Source organism: Medicago sativa, chromosome 4, assembly GCF_051527215.1.
Source record: "Medicago sativa cultivar Bolivia chromosome 4, Bolivia_mono, whole genome shotgun sequence".
Taxonomy (NCBI): domain Eukaryota; kingdom Viridiplantae; phylum Streptophyta; class Magnoliopsida; order Fabales; family Fabaceae; genus Medicago; species Medicago sativa.
This window is the reverse complement of record NC_140752.1, coordinates 87581367-87598248: the sequence shown is the minus strand read 5'-3', so window position 1 is coordinate 87598248 and position 16882 is coordinate 87581367. Positions and strand designations below refer to the sequence as shown.

Sequence of the window (16882 nt, the reverse complement as noted above, 5' to 3'; positions counted from 1 at the left end):
TTCTGTAGAAAATTCCAAATTCTGAATTTTGTGCCTTTTGTGCAATGCAATTCGTGCTTTTGGGGAAGAAGGTTCAGAGCTATAGCTATGGAGACAATTCCTGTGAAAACTATGATTCCTTCAACTTCATTCATTCACAATCATGCTTTCAAAAGAAAATCAACAACACACACAACCTCTTCTAGAAGAATTTCAAGTTCAAGACATGTACGCTTTTCTATTCGTGCCAAATTCTCTGATACTAATTTTCAAGGTAACCCCACTTCTTAATTTCTTCGTTAAACTATTAAAAATCTTAACTTTTAAGGTTTAGTTTCACTTAAATGGATTTTAACTGTTCTCTTTATTTTGGGATTCATTTTAATATATGAATTTATTGTGATATTATATTAATTGAAGAGAAAAAATAAAATAAAATTAAATTAAATATATGATTCAAAATTTTGGAGGTATTTTTATTGGAAGGAAGCTTTTTAAGCAATTTGGGAGTAATTTACAAGCTGGTTGTCAAATCATGGCTGATTTGGTTTAACACTTTATCCTGATTTGATGTTTGCCTATATATGGCATATATGATGATTATGAAACTTAAATTATCATAACTATATGAATTATGTCATTTGATTTTGTTAAAGTATTGGTCATCCTCACATATTTTAATTTTGAAAGAAACCTACTCTTTTCAAAGTTGTTTGTAGTTATTATTGTCAGGCCTAGCAAGTGGTATATTAAATATTTCAGTGTGGTGAGTACTTAATGATTATAGTTGGTTAGTTTTGGCTGTCAAAGTTGTTGTTTGTGTCATCTGATTTGTGTATCTGCAACTTAGTTTATGTAAAAGTACAAAATTTATACTTGCTTTGTCTAGTGACTTTGACAGAATCACAGTAGACTACCGTGTTACAAAAGTTACAATTTAGAGTTTGAAAAGATAACGGTGCCACGGGGATTTCGCCAAACACATTGCCAATCCAAACATGTACTCAGTACTTTGGAAGAATACTTCTTTTTGTTTGCTTTAAAGTTATGCACTCAAAAGCTTGAACCTAGCCGGTTTATATTAGCATGGTCTTGGTAGATGGCAGAATTAATCAGTTCCATGCTTCTTGGAGTAAATATTTTGGACCAAATAAAGTACTTTTATTTTTTAATTTCACCAAAAGTCATTTGTTATATGTAATCAGTCTCATGTCTGGTGTCCGTGCTTGTGTCGATAATTCATAGCTAACTGGTTTGTGCCACAGATTTTCAGAGTTATACCAGACCATCAGTTGTTTTGCCAGCCTCTGACGTGAAAGTATGCACAGATACATCATTAGAAAATACTTTATCTTCCCTTGAGGAGGATAAATCCAAATCTTTATTCAGGGTCAAGTTGGTTACCAGCAACTTATATGGCTCAAATATAAGTGACTTCAATGCTGGAATTCTCCTATGCTTGATAGACGTAGATGGAAATTCCATATTGAAGAGAATACCAGTGAGTTTGATGACCGATCATTCTACAGAATCAGGGGATATACTTCATTTCCAAAGAGGTTCTGTTGATGAATTCATTTTTGAGGGTCCAAAAATTGCAAGACTTGAGGCTATTTGGGTCGGTGTTGATTCAGGTAAGTTATTCTAGTATATATTTTTTTTGGAGTAATTAAGATTCAGTAGACATCATCCTTAACCTTCAATTTTGAAGTCCCTTTAATCAACATCTGTCTTCCCTCAAATTTTTTGAAGTGCTGTGAAATTGTATTTCCTGACATTTGGATCACATTCCAGTTTTTAAACAGAAATGGTATTTGAGTATCAACTTGAGACAACTAAATTCGACAACTTTCTAAATTGTTAACAGGGTTCGCACAAATGTTAAAAGAAGCGTTACATTTGGTTAATAGATATATCAGGTGTTGCAACTAAAAACTTATCTACTAAACTTCACTAACCACAAATTTAAACGTGATTAACCTTGATTTTCAAGTGTTCAAATCTACATATAGTTGGAACACCTGAAATCATGGTTAATAATATTCGAATTCATGGTTGGTTAAGCTCATTTGATGGTTAATAAGTTTTCCGATCTTGTCTTCACCACTAACTACTTATTGAACTACATTAAGCATGTATGTGAATTGCATTAATAATTTAAATAGTTGTCGAATTTTGTTGTCCCAAATTGATGTTCAAACAATATTTTTGGTTTTAAAAGCATTGTGCAATTCCACCAGAGGCATATCAATGTCATTTCCCCCACTAGGATTCCATCATATATTAGCTGTCCCAACATATATTATTTATATTTTAAGAGTATTACCTCCAAAACTTTAAATTTCTATATTTGTCACTGCATCAAACATAAGGTCTTGATGAAGCTTGAAAAATTAATGTTGGTTTGATCAATCGAGTTTATCTATTTAACAATACTCTTCTTCTTCCTCTAAGGTCAGGTCAATGGAGACTAGGAAATATCTCCTTAACAGTCATAAATTCTGAATGGCAACCATCATTGCCAGAAGAAGAGGTACCACCATACACCGGCTTCCAATACGACTTTCGAATTGAGGATGCATTGCTTGGTGAAGGAACTGATCTATCCATGTTGGAATTAAGACCTAACCTTGTGACTCAGCTTGAAGGGACGGATCCTATAAGTTTGTTCAAAAAAGAACTTTATGACAGTACATTGCTCCAAACTCCTGTCATCTCAAAGGAAGAAAGCATGGAGGAATACACAAATTTGAAATTCTCATTGCTATTTTATGATGCTGTGCTGATATTTTTCGGCACATCAATTGCTTCCCTCTCAGCTGGTGAAAATACCGGGTTCGCTTTCTTTGTTGGTGGGATTGGAGGCTTCTTGTATCTGCTATTGTTGCAGAGGTATGTGGACGGATTGCCAGGTTCAAAATTAATCACAAGCAACAAAGGAGGAACTGATGCATTATTTAGAGGATTGAAGGGTCCTATAGTAAGTGTGGCATTGACTTTAGGGTTTGCTGTATTTGTAGTGAAGTATAGCTCAGGAGATGATTTTGAAGTGTTCTTAACACCAAAAGATATCATAGTTGGAATGATGGGATTTCTTGCATGTAAAGTTTCTGTGGTGTTGGCTGCATTTAAGCCTATAACACTTGGGCAGAAGTTACCTGGTGACATGTAATTATACACTTTTATACAAGAAACATTACACACAACTCTAGTGATACACTATGTTAGGCATAACTCAATACAAATGGTATACTTTTATATATGACTAGAATTTATATATATCGACGGTGTAAATACTTTTATATTGTCAATCAATTATAATTGTTAGATCATTGAATATGTTTTGACTTTAATCATATCTACCTTAAATGTCTGCTAAAAAACTGTGTTAATACTCCTTACTTGACATCTCAATGGCACTTTGGTTGGATTATTGTGCGCGAAAAGCTCAATAATGTCATCTCCTGTTGCAAGTCCTCCATGGCTGCAAGGTATCATAATAATCATATTGATCGTGTAAAGATAAAAATATTTCATTATACCACGACCACAGGTAAAAAAGATGCACATTAAACCAAAAAAAAGTCCCTACTGCTTTCCGTGTAAATTGTATCCATACATAATCGTATGGGAGTCTTTTTTTTGGATCAAAAGTATCATCTTTTGAATTTCATTGTTTCATTCCTATCTATCTATTGCTCTAATGTTAATTTGTAAATCCTATTTTTCCAGTTTCTTAAATGCCAAAACAACCTCTCAAAATAAAATACCAAAACAAGTCACCAAGAGCAGCCTGCAACTGAATGACCTTACCACTTCCTTCAAAAACAGAAACTGAATGACCTTATCAAAGGGCAAGGATGGCCCTGAGGATTGGCAGGAGGGGCGGCAACCCAGGATACTAAAATTATTATTTTTACTTAGTAGTTAGTATTATGTAGATATATTTATTTTTAACTTACTTTCAATAATTCTTTTGAAAATGATATTTTTAGAGAACATTGATTATGAAAAAATCTTTTACAACAAAAAATACATGAAGATATTCGAATAATTAACAGGTCTAGGCATCAAATATCTTAGAACTGACCCTGATCAAAGGTCGCCCACAATTTTTCAATTGCCAAAACCTATCAGTGAATTTCTTCTCCCCTCACAGTTCTCCTAAGCCCGCAACTCAGACATGCTTTTTTTAAAATGCACATAGGGGATTCAAGTTCAACACCATTTAATAAAGAAAAAACATTAGAACTGTTAACTTCATGCTTGAACCTGGTTAAACGCGTATAGGGGATTCAAGTTCAACACAAGTGGAATTTCGAATTCCAGGTATATAAAATGCACATATCACCAATCATCAATCATCTCATGGAAACACTGTCTAATAGAGAAATATACCTGAACATATGTCTTGCATATGCATTGTGTTGGATACGATAATATGAATACTAGAAAATTCGTATACCTGTTTCTGTTTTATATAGGGGGGTTCCCCTTTTCAAATATGATAATATGGATACTAGAAAATTCTTTCAAAGTTGTAATGATAATATGAGTCACGTACTCACGTTGTTTGCTAAAGATATGGGAAGAAACGTGAAACCACTGCATAGAATTCACGTGCTTGTATCAAGATTGAATGCAGGCTAGCTCAGCTTACATATCAAGAGAAGATTGGGTGGAAAATTGACTGTTCCCAACTTTGTCAAAAAGATAAGGATACTCCATGTCTTCTAATAAGGAATTTGATTTTGGAGCATATGCTGATTAGGTTTTAATTAAACAAATTATTCTCAAAAATAAAAATACAAATCGTTAGTTTTGCTATTTTATCTGAATTGAGGTTATCATTATAATTCATTTCGATGATACTGCCTATATTTATCTTTGGTATGCATGGCTGGTCACAAAACCTAGATAAAAGGAGAGGGTTGTGTAAGATAGCAGACATAAAACTTAACCCAACCTCCGATTATAACGCATTCGGATATCAATCTGAGACAAAACTGATCAATTTAGTATTGCAAATTATTCTGATTTTGGTTTATACACCTGGTTTGGTAATCGATGGTAACTTCAGTATGCACATACAAGTTTTAATGAAGTGAAGAGGGAAAAATGGCACAAAACTCTGGATCGCTTTTGTGTAACCCTTTAGAACACGATTTAAGACAAAACAAATGTCATAGACTTCTAAGGAATGACTTGTAAGAATTTAGGCATGACTGTTACAAATTATGTTCCACTAGTTTTAGTTTAACTCCGGCTACGACTATCCTAATCAACCAAGTAAATTTTGTTTAACTTTGTCGCACAATATAATCATTGAGGGTCAATGGCATGCATGTCAATAAATAACCAAAAAGTTGCACTAAAATAAGTTTTGAAAAAATAAAATTCATTTCAAGCAAAACAAAGAAAACAAGACTACACAAGACTGGTTAAAAGAAAAAAAAATCATAAAACACCCATTAAAAGATGTCAAAGCATTGTCCATCTACATAAACCCATCCCCATTAACGATAATCCTAAAATGAAAAAAGAAAGTCAACAGAGTTATAAATAAATATAAAAGGAAAATTTGGAGAAACATTCAAATTGATACATTGCATGCTGGAATGGTACAAACGCCCACAAAAGCATCGCCTGCTCCTCAGCTTCTCTCTTGCAAAGATTCAATTATAATTCAGGTAAATAACACGTCCAGTGAAGCCTAACTTTGAAAATAAGGATCAATTTGATTCACAGCTCTGGTTTCCACTGGTATATGAGCTTGCACATTACTGCACAAGTTGTTGGCAAAAGCAACTCGACCAAAGTCGTATCATAGGAAGTAGTCAGGGGTTCTTCTGGTTACATCTGGCTCTCCCCTCCTTGGTGCTGGCTCAAACTGGGATTAAAAATTAAGACAAATAATTTCATCTAACAAACATTAATCACAAGCTTAAAAGTATTTTATCACGAAATAATTACAATGCTAGCACAGCTTCAGCAAATACCGAGTGACAAGTAGTTTGAGTAAGAATTAAAAAGAATATAAGCTCAACCTGAATGAATGTGTGTCCTTTGCAGTCATCAACTTCAAGGATGGATGCCATGTTCCCACAGCGATAACAGTAATTAGGAGCACTGAATATGGTAACCACCTTTTGCTCCTGCAATGAAGCACTATGAATCAGCCATTTATCACCACAGACGAAAACAATAACAAACCAAGTGAGAATCAGGTATTTACATGACCCCAGTTATATCCTTCCATAACCAGCTGGTGAGCTCTAGCAATCAGCTTCAAATTATTGGTATGGTTAAACTGCTCTGATATATCCTATAAAAGCAATACACACACAATCAACAAAAACTAATGATGACATGCAAGATCAATGCAAGGTTTATACACGGTGAACTAATTACCTGGCCGAAGGTATATCCAGCACCTCTAGGAGAGATACCCCAACCACAGCGATCATCCGGATCAGACCATAGAAGATCACACATGGGTCCCTCATGAGGAACTTCTTGCACACGATCAAAATTACGGATGTTGTCAAGGGTTTCAATGGATGGGGACAACCCACCATGAAGACAGAATATTTCAGATTCAACCTGCAAAAGTGAAGAATATGTCACTTCAGAAACATTATTTATTGAAAACCCAGAAAACTCTGTATTATACGAACTGCATCATGAGGTTTTAAGAGCAATATAAAAAGTATCAGGAGAGTACATTTTCAGGAAGAAACAAGAGACACGGGTAACAAGAAACAACTAAAAAGAAGATTGCAGAATGATCACAATCTAACCAACATGCTAAAAACTCCAATAAGAAGCAAACAAAATATCATATAGTTCTTTCTAAAATTTAGTAAAAGCATACTGACCAATGCTGTCAATGGGAAGTAGTCAAACAAATCAGTAAACATCTTCCAAACATTAGCACTGCCATACCTGCAAACCAAATACGAAGAATATTCATTGACAAAGGATTGCACAACTTCAAATATGAAAGTTCTAAAATGAAATATATATATATATATATATATATATATATATATTATAAATGAATAAAGCTAGTATCAAACAGAAGAAGATGAACGATACCATAGTAAACAAGTTAAAATGAAGTAAACAGCCCAACTAGCGATATAATAAAAAAATTAAATCAGTAATAAAAAAAATTCTAAATCAAAGATCATTAAAGAAAAAAATTGATATATTTTATAACTATATACTACAACTTGAACCTTGACATTGATGTAACAACGTGATTAAAAGTAACCATAGTAAAAGATAGAACCCAGCACTATTTTTGTATGGTCCACTGAATTTGCTTATATTTCTTCTTCTTTTTAACATGACATAGTCATGTTATTATAAGTAAAACGAGAGGATGCAAATTTCTTTAACGAAGTATATGTTTGCTCATTGTAAATAACATTAACACTGAACGTGCAAATTTGACATGGTCAGTCATGAAAGCAAGTAATATGTCTTAGTTACTTATACTAATTGTTAGTTACTACTTAAGAGATAAATGGTCTACTTTTGAACTTAACACATAACAGAAAATTACAACGTATGTACTGTTGACCCTATCTAGTAGGAAAAGGCTTAGCTAACAGCTACTGTTGTCGTTGTTGTACTACTTAAGTCAGTAATGTCGTCATTTCCTGTTGATCCATGAATCAAATCTCAGCTTTTCAATCTCGATAGTAAAACCAAACTGCAATAAAAACCTATGCAGCATTTTCTTTTTTATTATTAGTACAAAAAGTGAGCCAAATTAAAAATCTTTAAAAAAAAAAAGGAAAAAAAAGGATCTTTGACTACAAAACAATAGATAACGCATCAACACACATACAGAAACACAACCTATCATGAACATAAATTTGATGATATACCATTTAAATCCAAATCTCTGTTAATGATTTAACCTATAGTTTTCATTGGTTTCCATCTATCTCTAACTATTGGACTATCCCCCCATCTAGTACGTCCTCCTCATTGGTGCCATTACAAGTCTTCTCCATACACCGTTAACAAAAAATTTAAGTAACTCTGAAACATATAACAATAGGAAAAGAATGCACATTAATGATAGTGCTTAAATGCTGATAAGGAATAAAGGACTTGCATTCATGAAATTATTCGAATAGAAGCATTCAAATAGAAGAAGACAGTGTCTTTCAAAAAAAAACAAGAAGAAGAAGACCGTGATAATTAATATCAAAGTTATCTGAAACAAAGGCATCCTGAAAAGGTGAATTTAGCAGGTACTTACTTCCGTAGGCACTCGTCATAGAATCCATAAACTTGGGTAATCTGCAGCACAAAGTCAATATCATTCATTACTGTTCAAAGCTAAAACATATAAAATAACTTAACAAACTACTGAAGTAGGAAGTCAAGTTTTACTCTGTATTATAACTAATTTCAGCCATTTAAAGTAATAAGTTCTGAAATCTGAATCTATAATTATTTTATCAAATTCAGTGGTACAATGCTTCGAGACAAACATAATTTGGTCCTCAGAAAAAGTTCGTCTGAAATGAGTGAAGGCGCCCATTTGCGGGCAATAGTAACTTTCCGGTAGTGATGATAGAAATTGTTTTTGCCAAGAACTCAACCAATGCTTACATTGTCTCTGAGGACATAATTAGGATTTTAATCTCATCTTTTAATTCACTATAGTCAGAAAGTTTGCATGATAAAAACAAGAACAGACCTGGCGACTTTCATGATTTCCCCTCAAAATAGTGATACGCTGACGATAACGCACTTTAAGGGAGACCAAAAGCTGCATAATGAAGTAATTAGTGCCAAAAAAATTACTTGCAAAAGAAGCATCATTTGGAAGCAAAATAAACACCATAAAAAATATGCAATTCGAAAAATAAAAGCTATCAAGTTGTACCACACATCATATTGAATGTCATAAATGACATTTCTGGCACTAGGAAATAAATACTACAGTATCCCATGAGATCTGAGGACATGATAGCATCCACAAACACAACAAAATCATTTGCTCTCTTCATTTTGGATAGCATGGTGCATAAACACAACTGCTTCAATTATGTAGTGACATATAAAAAAAAAATACTGCAATAATTCCCACCAGCATGGCGAATTGAATAAACAAATGGTAATCCACCATCTTTACTGCACGAATATATCACAAGGAAACAAATAGTAGGGCTGAAGGACCAGAAAACAGAAATTTTCGCAACAGCAAGCAACTACAGAAGACCAAGCGTGTGTTTGGTTGTACGGTGGCGAAAATTGATTTTGATTGAATTGATTTTACATAATTGATTTTGATTAAAAGTGAGTTGAATCAAACGTGATTTATCTTTGGATAACTTTAAGATAGAAGTGATTTATATAAAAGATGTTGTTTGGATATTTTGTGTCAAAATTGCTTTTAGTTATGAAAATGACCAAAATGGGTATTTTCTTATATGTGAATTTAAAACATATTTCATTTATTTTTTTTCTCTACAAAATTCATTTCCAATTTTACGTTTTTTTTAGAGCATTTTCATTTTTAGTTAGTTATTTAATTTTATGTTCAAGTATAATTGAATTGTGTAATGATTATTAAAAAAACGTTCTACGAAAAAAGATTATTAAAAAACTATTAGTTATTTTATTAATTTATTAGTTATACAGGGCCATTAAAAAAGGCTTTTTGATAGGCATTCATGTACCCAAAAAAACAAATAGAGTCGCGTCAAAAACCACCGTTTCATCCCTCAACAGTCTTCTTCAACCTGGCTTGAGATTTTTCCAAGAAAAAAGAAGAAAAAAACTTTGCGGCAACAAAAATAACACATACAAAATCATCGGATTTCTCATGTATTTGGAGGATTTGTCAAATATAAAAAGGAATGTGAAAGAAAGGGATAAGATTCAAGGGTAAAAGAGACAAATGGGGGCTGCCTACTTTCACGTCAGAGAAACTTGATTCCAAGAAGCTAGGGAGAGCAGCTTCTGCAAAAATCGATTCTGGAAATGCAAACGTGCGACGGCGGTTGAGTGTTGGTGGAGAACCAAACACGTTGAAATTGATTTTGCCAGGCAGAACGTGCGTTAGACGGTTTTCACCGGGTAACCAAACATAGACCAAGTAGTTTATTAACTCTGCTAAACAGATATCAAACTACTGGCTTGAGATACAATTCCTAAGAAATTTCGCTAGAACACCCTAGTTAAAACTCCCACAAAGACATGTGAAAATATACTGACAAACAAACAAAAGTAAAGCATAATACTTCATTCTCACCGTTACAGTTTCGACAGAATAATAGCCACGATCGACGTAATCTCCCATAAACAAGTAATTAGTATCTGGACACTGCCAACAAAAAGGTTTACCAGAAATTAGTATTTGATCATCAGATGTCATATTTCAAGTTGAAGCAAGAAAACATGTATAAATATACAATGCTAAAAACAGTGGGCCAAAAAGTACCAGTTCTAAAATAAATACATAGGACATAAGTTCTAAAATTTATAATAAAACAAGACAAATGGACAGTATGAAAGGCTTCTGATAACACTGGAGGAGGTCTCAGGTTCGATTCTCCCCGGTGCCAATTTAGGTGGGCTAGTTTGGCTTTTTCAACAAAACAAAAAAAAAAAAAAACAATGGAGGAAGTTTCTAAACTAAAAACAAGACTTTGTGAGGAGCTGCTGCATCAAAAAGTTGAATCAGATCTGATCGCAGTGAGCAGGACCTAAAATATCTAATGGACATCTATTATGATACAAAAACACAAGGAAAAGAAAACTTCACTGAACAAATAATTTTGAACATTGGTGCTCAAACTGAAGGCCTTTCTACAGCATATTATGCATGTCATTTTCTGATTTTTCCAAGTATTTTTCATTTTCTACTTTATACATCTAACAAGTTTTTCATCAATTTAGCAAATAAATGTTAAATATAAAGCTAACTGTGAGGAAAAATACCTTCCCTCCGATGCGGAAAAGTTCTGCCAAATCGTGGAATTGCCCATGAATATCACCGCATATTGTAACAGGACTTTTTACAGGCTGCAATTTTTGTCAAATGAAATAATATTTAGTTTTTTCAGTCTTACGAAAGAAAATCAAAATCACATATGGACTGTACAGTGCAGACCAAACAAATATTGAACCGACAATAGTGATGGACACAATTTGAGTAGGGCGGGGGCGGGGGAAAGATAAGAAACCAAGGCACAAAAACTACACATACTGATGGACACTAATATATAGAACATGCTAACATAAAAAATAGACTAACATACCTGGACATTGCTTTCTTCCATCAAAATCTCTTTTGCCTTATCACACAAGACCCTAACCTGCATATACAAGTGAAGTCAGAGTTGGATAACGAAATGTAAAAGAACCACATTGTCTCGATGGTGAAAGCTTTTTTCAGAGGAGAGGGGTAGAAGAGAATCAATCAAATACAAGACAGCGAATATCCTAGACTATGAAACTGCTTTTTGGGAAAATAGAATACAGTCTCAAATAAATTAAAAAGGTAGAGTAAAATTGAAAACTTAATTGTAATTTCCACGGATTTTAACCATCTCAAGATAGCATAATAGCCGATTATCCATAATCAAAAGAAATCAGTCTAGAACCCAAAACATGAAAAATAAACACAACAGATTACGTTTAGTTATGCTTGTATTTATTTTTTGTGTCAGTATTATATTTGGTTTATAGTGTTCATTTATGAAACTGAGCCAAACTCATCATATTCTAGTTGAGTCAAAGTGCACTCCCGTTGATTGAAAGCATGGTCATAAGCATATATGTAGACTTTTAGTGGTGCAGCAACACTTATTCACTTGGTGTTTGTGTGTACCTGGCTGGAGAGAGTGAATATCCACGCCACTTAATAAATTTTCAACTTTTTGTAAATGAGTCTAGAAAATTCCATATGTATAACCACCAAAAAATATTTCAGATTCAACAATTATAATTATTGAATTTAGTATTTTAACGATGTAAATGCACAAGTCTCACACTGGTGTCAATTAATCCTAACTCCTTTAAAAACATATACGCATACACATAATTTTCCTATTAAAAAAAATGGTATAGCTAACTTGCTGCTTTTTAATTTCAAAAAAAGGTGGTTCGCCTAAAAATCAATTGAATCAACCAGAACAGAACAGATTTAGACCCATTGGTGACGTTCGGTTATGCAATCAGAACTGAATTTATTGGTTTAGTTCCAATTTATACCCAAAAAGCATTGTTGCCAATCCTACATAGAGGCGCAAAGCAGCCGTCCTAATAATACCGTTGCGGGATAGTGGGATGAGAGATTAAAAAGGTATACTACAAAGGTATAAATGTTTAAAAATTTATAAATAAAAAAAAAAATAAGACTCATAATCAATAATCAAAAATCACAGTCTAGACTCAAAATTACCATCAAGGAGTACCAAGGCTAAAAAAGACGGTGCATGCTATCGCTTGTCGAAAAGTACAGAACTATGTGAAAGAGGAAGTTGCAAACAACCAAGTTGTGCATACAGAGACGGAAGAGCAAAGACCTGGAAACAAAGGTTGGGGCTTCCATTAAAAGAGGGTTTGGCAATAGTCTGTTAAGGTTGCCAAGAGGTACTGGCAAAATGAATTGAAAACAATGTTGTCAATGGTAGATGACAGTTTATGACTCATGGCTAAAATTCCACAATATAGGTGGCACTTCACAAATTGCCTATGGCAACTGGCACAAAATCTTCCACGCCGTTGGCTACGGCTGCTATTTAACAACGTAGTCGAAAAAACGTGAAAGTGCGAATAGGTGGTGGGGATATAGGCAGTGGGGTTTTTTGATGGATAAAGGATTTTCTGGTTTCCAACACTAAAATAATTCCGATTAAAAAATGAATAATAACACAAAAATCCTCCTCTTACAAATTATAGACAATTCCAAAAGGGGTAGACAAAACAAGAACTGCCCTGTTCAGAACTGCTGCTGCAATATAGGTGTGATTTCCTGTGTGAAAGTCCTCGATCTCTATTGTGAACTATACAGTGAAAAAATGCGATGCAGACAGGGATTTCAAAGTGGGCAGAAGCAGCTCAGCCCCACATTAGCAACATAACAATGTGGTCCGACGCTATAAACTACTCTACCAAAAAAGAATCAATCCAAACCCATGACACCTAAGCAGTGAACCCACCCACATAATACAATGCACAAAAATAAAATAACCAAAAGCGAAATATTTAGCTTAACTACTTCAGATGTTTTAAGGAGTACATGACTATAGCAGGGATTTTTCAGTTATTAAAAATATACTCGAGCCCAAGGAACCAGCTTTCTTGGCATTTCTCCTTCTCCTTGCGGGAAGCTTCCACTACTAGACGGGACAAAATAGTTTCGCCACTAACCACCCACTATTTTAAAATATTCACAGATTGTCCATGCAGCAAAACAATAGCAATAGAACTCATGTTTTGGTTGTAACCTTAACTCAGGGATTACAGTTTCATAAAACACTAAACTTCGTCGAGAAACTCGATGCCAACGCGTATCTAACTCTCTTAACGGCGACCATGTGTTTCACCGAACAGGGTTAACATGAAGGGTTCATTCCATGGCACTTAGTAGTTAGTACCCTCCCAAATAAAGCTGGTGAAAAACTCAAGTAACAACCCAATCACCCTGCTTCTACGAAATCATACAAGCTCAATCTGAAGAAGAAGAAGAAAAAATCCTTTGCAATGCACGCCCAAATATACAGAAGGATTCCTTTTTTCCTTTTCAAGTAACTCTCAGAAATCACGTATCCACTCCTTAAATACAGAAATCACAACATCAATCATGAAAAAATCTCTTAGATCAGAAAGTAACAAACTTTCACCAAAAAATGAATTCAAAACCTAGAATCACTGAAAAAAATTCCCCAAATCTGATAGAATATGCAACAAAATGCGCCATTCAATTTTGAAAAAAACAATCCAGATTTTCACGAAACAAGAATATAAAATCAATTTTCGCTACAACATGCAATAGATCAATTGACAAATCGAGCTAAACTCTAGAAGAATCAATGGAAAAAAAAAACAGATCCTCGAGTGAAAAATGTGGAGAAAAATGAAAGGATTAAGGAAATTAGATTCACCTCTTGCTCGGACAAAGGTTTGCACTGCATGAGCTGAGAAATCTGCTCATCGAGATTTCCATGAGAATTTGAATCCATGTTCAACTTCTCCAATCAATAATCCAGTTTTCGAATCGATTGAAACCCTAGATCTAACTCTGAAAAGCCCTTTTTGTGTTTTTGATTATTGTTACTTGTGTTTGTTGAAGAAACCAAAATGGGTTAGAGAGAGAAGGAGAGAGGTGATGAAGAAACCAAAGCTTTGGAGGTGGCTCGTTTTGTTCGATAACCACTCCTTTTTCGGGGACAAAATGGTATTATTAATAATTATTGCAATGCCTAGCTTAATAAAATCTCAATTCATATACTCTAGATTTGGATATTCAAAAGGATGAAAGATATGAGATTAACTTTAAAAATCTCCTGATAATTATTTTTACATACCAAATCTAATTTAATGATGTTTAGTTAAAAAGATATATATTTTTCAGGATCTCTGGTTGTAGTAAGACATGTTTACTATATTTTTTAAAGTCTTTAATAACAATTTTTTTTTCTCTCAAAAAAAAGTGTTTTTTATTTTTGGTACCACTAAGAAGTGTTTTAAAACCTTCTTAAGGATTTTAAAATAGAAACAATTAATAGCTTTTATATAGAAAAAGTTGTTTTTTAATATTGCAATGTATTGTCAGTCGAGAAAAAATATATTTCAATGTGTTGGATACACAAATCTTAAGATAAAATTTATACTTTAAACTTTTTAGGGTTAAATATATTTTTAGTCCCTATATTTTGCGCCTCTTTGAAGAATAATCCCTATAATTCATTAAATGTTTTTAAAATCCTCACATTTTTATTCTGTTACCATAATTAGTCCTTGCCGTCAATTTTCATCCAGTCATCAAACAAAATGTTTATGTGGCATTTTTTAATTTTTTTTATCCTTTTAAATGGATTGGGCCAAACGAAATGGGTAAAATAACCCGACCCGAATCCAACCCATTTCAATTTTGTTTCCAATCCCTAAATTTATGTCAATTCTTCTTCTTCTTCCTCCTCCATCTGCCATCTCTCCAACCCAAATTTAAGCTTATCCTATTTCTTTTTCTTCCCCTTATCATCTCGCCTCTCTCTAGAACCTAAGCTACCCTCAACCTTTTCTTGTCTTTCCTCCCAAATCCAAATCAACATTAACTTGGCTAAGTCCAGGAAGTTGAAAGACGCTGCAACATATTTCCCAATTCAGGAGACACAGCCTCAACAATAGCTATGGTTCCATTCTCATAAAGATCCACCTTGGTAACTCTGTCCTTATCCAATTAATACTCAAGAAACAATTTCAGAATCCCTCTTCTTCCTTCCTGTTGATTTTGATCTAAGGATGCTTTTATGGAAAATGATTTTGATGCCTTATTATTCAATGAAGAAAATATCCAAGATGAAAAGAGTTGTCTTCCATTCAAGTCCTTACCAAGAGTAATTCTATAACTGTTTATGGATAAAGCATTACCAAACCCTTTGGTGGTAGAGGATGTAGATGAAGAAGAGGGTGTGCCAAAATGAAGGAATTTCGAATCCCTAATTTATGAAAAATTGAAAAATGATGGAAGAGAGATGATGATGATGATGATATTGGATGGTGTTATTGTTACATTGAGAACGCCGAAGAAGAAGAGGGATTGATTTACTTTTTAATTTTAATTTTTTAAGTGTGATAAATAATAAAATTAATTTTTTATTTAAATTAGGATTTTAATATGTGGCATGACATGTCATTAATGAGGCCATGTGGCTTCCTAGTGGCGTTTATGTGGCATGTTCCGTTTGCCCGGTCAGCAAAGATAGACGTCAAGGACCAATTTTGTTAACGATGGAAAAATGTAGGGACTTTAAAAACATTTAATGAAATATAGGGACTATTTTTCAAAGGAAGGTAAAATGTAAGGACTAAAAACATATTTAACCCAACTTTTTGTCAAGTGCGCTAATAAAATCTCAATTCATAATTCATATACTTTTAGATTTAGATATTTTAAAAGATGAATGCTAACAACGCACATTTTAGCATATACTTTCTAACACACTCTTTTTAATTGATTAAGTGTGTGTTTGGTTAAACTTTGGATAGAATTGATTCTGACATAATTGTCTGATAGAATTGATTCTCACTGAATTGATTTTGAGATAATTGATTTATGTTTGGATACAATAATGCATAATTGATTAAACAAACTGAATGTTGTTTGAATTGTTTTGATCAAAATTGTCTTTGAATGTATTATTACTAAAATGGACATAGTTAAGTATGTGTCTGGTATAGCGGTGGCGAGAAATGATTTTGATAGAATTGAGTTTGAGAGAATTGATTTTGGTTAAAAGTAAGTTGAATGTGACTTGATTTATGTTTGGATACACGTTTTTAAAAGTGATTCTTATTTTTTTTTTTGAACAAATCAAAATGGAATATATTGCTCAAAAGAGGAGAACTTCATCCCGCACAAGATGTGCTAAAATGGTGAAGCATCCAAAATTTGTTACAAAGACCAGGCACAAAAGAAAAGTGCCACCACCGAACAAAACAAAACTCAATTACAAGACATCAATACAAGTAAGTGGGTATCTCCACCAGTGATTCTTATTAGTTGATGATGTTTGGATAATTTGAATCAAAAGTGATTTTAAGTGTATAATTACCAAAATGGGTTTTAATTATATTTATAACTAATTAATAAAAAAAATTGGTAAAAAAAAAGCTAATTAATAAATTTTAATGATATAAATAT

General features: G+C 33.3%; 2 protein-coding genes across 3 annotated transcripts; one reads left to right on the top strand and one right to left on the bottom strand.

Moving 5' to 3' along the window:
- Positions 1 to 43: 43 nt before the first annotated feature.
- LOC146933276 (Lipase/lipooxygenase, PLAT/LH2 family protein) lies at positions 44 to 3311 on the top strand. The gene is made up of 3 exons (XM_085705074.1): positions 44 to 253; positions 1245 to 1613; positions 2439 to 3311. The coding sequence occupies exons 1-3, from the start codon at positions 88 to 90 to the stop codon at positions 3149 to 3151; spliced, it is 1248 nt and encodes a 415-aa protein (XP_085561200.1). The 5' UTR covers positions 44 to 87; the 3' UTR covers positions 3152 to 3311.
- Positions 3312 to 5360: 2049 nt separating this feature from the next.
- LOC146933275 (serine/threonine-protein phosphatase PP2A-4 catalytic subunit-like) lies at positions 5361 to 14392 on the bottom strand. Of its 2 annotated transcripts, none has more exons than XM_085705076.1 (11): positions 14121 to 14392; positions 11271 to 13791; positions 10951 to 11034; positions 10262 to 10333; positions 8702 to 8773; positions 8258 to 8298; positions 6858 to 6924; positions 6391 to 6582; positions 6215 to 6304; positions 6027 to 6134; positions 5361 to 5869 (listed from the first exon to the last, which is right to left on the bottom strand). In XM_085705076.1, exons 2-11 carry the CDS (start codon positions 11331 to 11333, stop codon positions 5804 to 5806), a joined length of 855 nt encoding a protein of 284 aa, XP_085561202.1. In that variant the 5' UTR covers positions 11334 to 13791; positions 14121 to 14392; the 3' UTR covers positions 5361 to 5803. The 2 variants fall into 2 exon arrangements, with proteins under 2 accessions (XP_085561202.1, XP_085561201.1); XM_085705075.1 differs by having other exon boundaries at positions 11271 to 11327.
- Positions 14393 to 16882: the final 2490 nt, after the last annotated feature.

Excerpts from the sequence above, each read along its gene's own strand:
- LOC146933276 (XM_085705074.1), top strand. The coding sequence starts at position 88 with ATGGAGACAATTCCTGTGAAAACTATGATTCCTTCAACTTCATTCATT. Across the intron at positions 254-1,244 it reads CTCTGATACTAATTTTCAAG|ATTTTCAGAGTTATACCAGA; the intron begins GTAACCCCACTT and ends TTTGTGCCACAG. Across the intron at positions 1,614-2,438 it reads TTGGGTCGGTGTTGATTCAG|GTCAATGGAGACTAGGAAAT; the intron begins GTAAGTTATTCT and ends CTCTAAGGTCAG.
- LOC146933275 (XM_085705075.1), bottom strand. The coding sequence starts at position 14,198 with ATGGATTCAAATTCTCATGGAAATCTCGATGAGCAGATTTCTCAGCTC. Across the intron at positions 10,334-10,950 it reads TTTTCCGCATCGGAGGGAAG|TGTCCAGATACTAATTACTT; the intron begins GTATTTTTCCTC and ends TTTTGTTGGCAG. Across the intron at positions 6,583-6,857 it reads ACTTCCCATTGACAGCATTG|GTTGAATCTGAAATATTCTG; the intron begins GTCAGTATGCTT and ends TCACTTTTGCAG.